Source organism: Triticum urartu, chromosome 3A, assembly GCF_056163025.1.
Source record: "Triticum urartu cultivar PI428250 chromosome 3A, HENAU_Tu73, whole genome shotgun sequence".
In the NCBI taxonomy this organism is placed as follows: Eukaryota; Viridiplantae; Streptophyta; class Magnoliopsida; order Poales; family Poaceae; genus Triticum; species Triticum urartu.
In genome coordinates, this window is record NC_141875.1 from 393,926,915 (window position 1) to 393,932,900 (window position 5,986).

General features: G+C 44.5%; 1 protein-coding gene across 1 annotated transcript; it reads left to right on the forward strand.

Moving 5' to 3' along the window:
* Window positions 1–3,396: 3,396 nt before the first annotated feature.
* On the forward strand, window positions 3,397–5,006 carry LOC125544107 (transcription factor MYBS3). Its single transcript, XM_048707673.2, has 3 exons — window positions 3,397–3,911; window positions 4,230–4,426; window positions 4,519–5,006. Exons 1-3 carry the CDS (start codon window positions 3,542–3,544, stop codon window positions 4,813–4,815), a joined length of 864 nt encoding a protein of 287 aa, XP_048563630.1. The 5' UTR covers window positions 3,397–3,541; the 3' UTR covers window positions 4,816–5,006.
* Window positions 5,007–5,986: the final 980 nt, after the last annotated feature.

The window sequence follows — 5,986 nt, forward strand, 5'->3', positions numbered from 1 at the left end:
AGAATTTGAACAAAGTAAATATGAATTTTTCAAGTACCGTAAAAATTAATAGTGATTTCTTAGTGGACATTTTTATTTCATAGTTATTTTTTCATGGTTTTCTGTCCACATATTGCCGATCTTTTTCTCCATGGCAATGAGGACAAAATGGAGCAAGTATTGGCAAGAATGCTAGCCAATGCTGGTTGAATGATCTAGTACACCGACTCCATGGGGGGAGTTGAATATAATATTTTCCAATTTTATCCTAAAGTTGGTTAATTTGAACTAATATGAAATGAACAAACAACCCTAAACACGCATTCCACTAGGTGGATGACTTTTGTTTGCACATGAACACGTCCCCATGTACCCCCACCGTAGAGCGCGGTACGCAAAGCAATGTCAGCGAGGAGGCTCGATGGGAGCGTGATATGTCTCAAATGTATCTATGACTTTGCACTCCTCATTAGTTGAGACTTACAATCTTTTAGATTATATACTTAATATATCATATACCGGCTTGATATACCACTTATTCATATGTGTCAGTGGTCCTCACTGCCCTAGTAATACCATCTATAACCATGTCATTTTGATAGGCCTTCACCAATAGATGACAATTTTTATGACCTTCATATACCGTCTGTGATCTTTACTATCCTTTTTCTTCCCACTCCTTTGAGGACTTGAATACTTTAGCTCCAGAGTGATCTTCAGAACACTGATCTTCTAATCACAGTCCCCTGGGGTCCTGAATCCTTTATCCCAGAAGTGGTCTTCAATATATGGATCATTCCCGGTTGATAGGTCTGGCGCCAAGATTTTAAAGCGCCCATCGATACTCTCATGGTGGTTAACCAATCCTTAGGGTTCCTATGAAAAATGGGTCTTGACTATCTCCATCGTATCACATGATTGCAATGGTTGACTAATACATGAGCCCTTCAACACACCATCTAGGGTCGCATCAAAATTATCGTCTCTCTTTCTACAGACTTACCTTCCCACATAACAAAGCAAATAATAAGAGTAGTCGCCATGGGGGCCAATACATGTCACATTGAAATCATTACCTTGCATAAGGTCCACCGAATCTCGCATCCTAAAACTCAGTCTTCCTCACAAGCATTGCAGTAGTCTTCCTTGTTCATGAACCGAGTTCGTCTAAATCCATTGGTTCTGCAAGCAAACAACATCTAGATATCCCTACGGTTTGCAAGGTTTTAAAAGCTCCTAACGCATTAGCTAGGATCAGATGATTCCTTTGATAGTTCTTCTTCTTGTTGTCACAACTATCCTTGATTCCACTGTGTCACATATCTCTTATTCATCCAATCTTCTATACCATCTTTCATAGGTAGGTTAGGTATATCCATTGAGATCCTGGTGCATGTGGGTTATCGCCCACTACTTAACTCGGTTCTTCTTTCTCCTCATCATCGTCATACTTGCTCAAGGGTATTCATCTAGCAGAACTGGATTCATGGGGACATGGAGTAATCATGTTGATATGGCAATTTTCCTTTTCTGGTAACCGAGGTGTCTTCGTGGGTTTGGGTTCATAACAACATGGCATAGTTACATCAACAAAGTCATTCTCTTTTCTTGATAATTTTGGTGATACATCACTCAACATACTTCCATTACATCATAGTTGCTTCATCTACTATCTACAAGCTCTAGTGATCTACTTCACTATATCAAGTTGAGTAATCATCAGTATGGCACCATGGGCATATCTCAAGGCTTCTTCTTTCTAGAATTTCCATTGCTCTCCCCCCATTATTTAATGTTCTGGGTTTCTGCATCTGTAACAAAGCAACTAATTTTAAGCAACTGACTTATGTCCTTCTCCGTGGGTGTCGAAGGGTTAGTTGGGTGATCGTTGGTCTTTCCATTGTTGTTGCCATTCATGTGGTTACCATATCCATTGTCGGTATGGTGATCAAGATTTCTGGGCTATCAAGAATTTAAACTTTTATCTCAAGGTAGCTGGGAGAAATGCTTATTAGTTATACATACTCTAGATGAATTTAGAAATGAAGCTTATGAAAGTACTAGTTTATGTAAAGAAAAGGTTAAGCTTTCGCATGATAGGAAAATCCAGAAATGGGAGTTTCTGTTCGAGATAAGGTCCTCCTTTACAATTTCCACTTAAAAATGTTTCCATGCAATCTTAAATCTAGGTGGGATGACCCCTAAAAAGTTGATGAAGTATACAACTCGGGAGCCATTAGGTTGAAAGGGGAAAAACTACTCCATGGATAGTGAACAAACAACGTATAAAGTTGTATCTTGTCGGTGTGCAAGAGGAGCTAGAGGCAATAAATTTTATCACGCTGGGAGAGGAGATTGCGTAACAATCTGTGAGTTTTGATCCCGATCCCTATGTTTTGTAATCCTGCCTGAAGTATGTATAGAAGTCTTGGACATAATTTACAAATATGTTGGAACTGCTACTAATGTTTTTGCAAGCTAGAAAAGGGATCATTTCAGGTGGTATGACAACTGGTTCGAGATTTAACCAAAACTTCAAAATCGGTCATCATGTGCAAATATTCATCAGTTGAGATGAGAAAGGAATCCTGACCTTGAGGTATGGCCTTCCTAGTCCACTAATCTAAACAATATGTGCCACCTCTAGCTCAACAACACCGACGAAGAGAGAGCCGCCCGAAACTAAAACCAACACAGTTGAGTGGTGCGAGATCCCGCGTGCAAACATTGGAAGGCATGTGAAAGAAAGCCATATTGCGAGACTTAATGTAATAGAGGGCGGGTGGTTGAGAATTGAGTTTTGGGGTATCAAATTGGTTGAAAAGATTTGAATGAAAGGTGAGATGAGAAGATTTAAGTGAACAGGGAGAATGGTAAGATCAAAAAAGAGTAGAATGATACTCCCTTTGTATCTAAATATAAGTCGTTTAAGAGGGTCAAATTTAAACTGCAAAAACTTCTTATATTTAGATACAAAGGAAGTATGTTGGATTGGGTGTTGCCCTAATAAAAGAAGCCTAAAAAAGTATGAAAGAAAAAAAGGAAATAGGAAGTGGTGATTATACAACCTCGTGACAGTAAATGTGACGGCGATGGATGTATTTTCTAGGCCCTATGCTCTAAAAAAATTCACGTGTACGGTGGCGTATTTGAAACATTCCAAAAGAAGTTGACAGTGCAAATTTACGCATCAAAAGATCAAATTAATAGTTAAAAATCAAATTACCAGTTAAATCCAAGTTACGCACTCCTACAAGATAAAGGTGGTTTGAGCAATTCTAAAAAAAAAGGTGGTTTGAGCAATAAGTACGTACTTTTCTACGGTTCCCTGCCCAATAACGCGTCCACATCCACAGCCAAAAGGCCAGAAGTAGAAGCAGCATATTTATAGTGGGTGCAGTGTAAGTTTCCTCCCTAAGCTACCTTTGCTAGCTGCTATAGGCAGTAGCAAGCACCACCCACTGCTGCGGTTGTGGACACACTGGTCTCCACCCATCTCTCCCACCACCCGCACCAAAAGACAGCGCAGTGCGGATCGATTTAGTCGATTTATAGCCACACCATGGCGAGGAAGTGCTCCCACTGTGGCAACTACGGCCACAACTCAAGAACTTGCAGCAGCGCAGCTGGAAACCAGGGAGAAGTTATGCTCTGCGAAGGAGGCGGCGGCAGCAGCGGCGGCAGTGGGCTGAGGCTCTTCGGGGTGCAGGTCCATGTCGCTGCGGGCCGCAGCACCGGCGCCGGCGCCTCCATGAGGAAGAGCTACAGCATGGACTGCCTGCAGCTCGCGGTGGCCCCTAGCTCCATCGTCTCGCCTTCGTCGTCGTCTTCCTCGTCGGTGCTTCTGTCCATCGATGAGGGCTTGGAGAGGGCTTCCAATGGGTACCTATCTGACGGTCCTCATGGCAGATTAGTCCAGGAGAGGAAGAAAGGTAATTAATTGCCTAAACAGAAATACGCAGTTACACTAGTCACTAGTGTCGAAACATATGCTACGCTGGCTATGCTACTGATGATATACGTGGGGTGGAAATTCAGACCTTTTTGTACCTGAGTTTCTTTGTTTTATGCTAGTCTATCTCATCTTGACCTAACTAATAAAGTCGCATTACTTCTTCTTCTTCTTCTTCTTCTTCTTCTTCTTCTTCTTCTTCTTCTTCTTCTTCTTCTTCTTCTTCTTCTTCTTACTAAAAGTAATGGACGACTTGTGGCCTCCTGAGCTGAAGGTCCTTATGTGAACATGACTACAGGAGTTCCATGGAGCGAGGAGGAGCACCGGCTATTCCTCGTGGGCCTCGAGAAGCTCGGAAAGGGCGACTGGCGAGGCATCTCCCGGAGCTACGTCACGACTCGAACCCCGACGCAGGTTGCCAGCCACGCGCAGAAGTTCTTCCTGAGGCAGAGCAGCATGGGGAAGAAGAAGCGCCGCTCCAGCCTCTTTGACATGGTACTGGAGTACTACATCTTAACTTCTTAACTATACAAAGGACTGAATTAATGCATGTAAAAGACAGGTCAGATTCTGAATATGGTGTGCAGGTACCGATCTGCGAGAACGGCATTCGCGTTTCTGAGCCGCTGACCAACAACAGCGGAGATGCCTCCACCTCTCTGCCGCGGTATAAATCCCCCGACATGGCGTCCATTGATCTCAACTCCACGCAGGAGGATGACATGGCGATGGCGGGGGTTCCACTTTTGTCGGCGTCACCGAGGGCGCCATTCCCGGCGGTTCTGATGGAGCAGCCTCCTCATGGCCACGGGCACGGTCACCACTGCTCCCCGCTGGAACTGGAGCTGGGCATGTCTCTCTCACCACCGTCCATCGGAACATGACGTCAACAACGTCGCCGCCGGAGAGGAGACCCAGGACGCTCGACCCAGTTTTTATTTTTTTATTTTATCACTTATCAGGCTGTGTCTGCTGCCTGAGCCTGACCTGTCCAACCAATGCAAATGGAGATAAGGCTATGGACAGCGCTTGTAAAGTTGCGTGCGGGTAGTGCTAATTGTGGATACGTTGTTCATGTGTGTAGTACGTACCGCTGCTGCTCTTGGGTCCCGTCCCGTCCATGTAAAAACCAGAAACTCCAACCGAAGCATGCTCCTGTTCCCCCACGCTACGCATGCACTCCAACTAGTAGAATTTCGGTGAATCACGGCTGTCCATACTAGTACATATTAATCCAAGTGGATCTGTTCCAAATGGAGGCATTCAGATTCTTATCGTCGCCTGCCTGTACGTCTAGTGCCTATTACGAGACCCACTGGTTCTGTCGTACATTCAGGCAGCGACAAGCAGGTTCAATCCAGACGGCGACGCTCACCCATAATGGACACGGCCGGGTCCTACGCCTCCCTCCGGATCTGGGATACGGTAGGTGCACGTATCGTACAGTGCTCATTCCTGTGTCTCTGTGGTTTGTCGCCTCTCAACAGTAGTACCAAGTTGGATGCCCAATTGGGACGCCCTTGTCACCGCTGATGTGGCGTCTCTTGATATGCAGATTTAAGATAGGAAGCAAGAAAGCTAGAAACGCTTCTCTCTTCCTGGCCAACATTATAGAGCTAGCTAGATGTCGCCAATGAGGGGAGAAAAGCTAGGCGGAGATCTGGTGCTTATCCAGCACAGTGGTTCTACTATACTACTACTGTCTCAGGATTCCGGTCGCACCTGCAACAGACGGCGTAGTATTCTTCCCCCTCTGAGTGATGCCTATGTCCGTCTGATTAGTGGCACTAAATTAGAGTGTCTTCTTTGCTCCAAGTGGACAATTAATCACCATTCCAACCAACAAAGGCAGACGTGTATCGGTGGAGAAAGGTAGCAAAAGCAAAAGTATTGCACTGCTACCCAAAGAGCAGCCCAGTGGACGTCAAACTGAAAGCGCACACAATCATCTACCGTTTGGTGATGCTAATTTCCTTTGAACAATCCGGATGCTCGGTCACTCGATTAGATTTTCTTTAGTGAAAATGTTTTCATTGACTTACAACGTAGCATGAA

Excerpts from the sequence above, each read along its gene's own strand:
- LOC125544107 (XM_048707673.2), top strand. The coding sequence starts at position 3,542 with ATGGCGAGGAAGTGCTCCCACTGTGGCAACTACGGCCACAACTCAAGA. Across the intron at positions 3,912-4,229 it reads AGTCCAGGAGAGGAAGAAAG|GAGTTCCATGGAGCGAGGAG; the intron begins GTAATTAATTGC and ends ACATGACTACAG. Across the intron at positions 4,427-4,518 it reads GCTCCAGCCTCTTTGACATG|GTACCGATCTGCGAGAACGG; the intron begins GTACTGGAGTAC and ends TATGGTGTGCAG.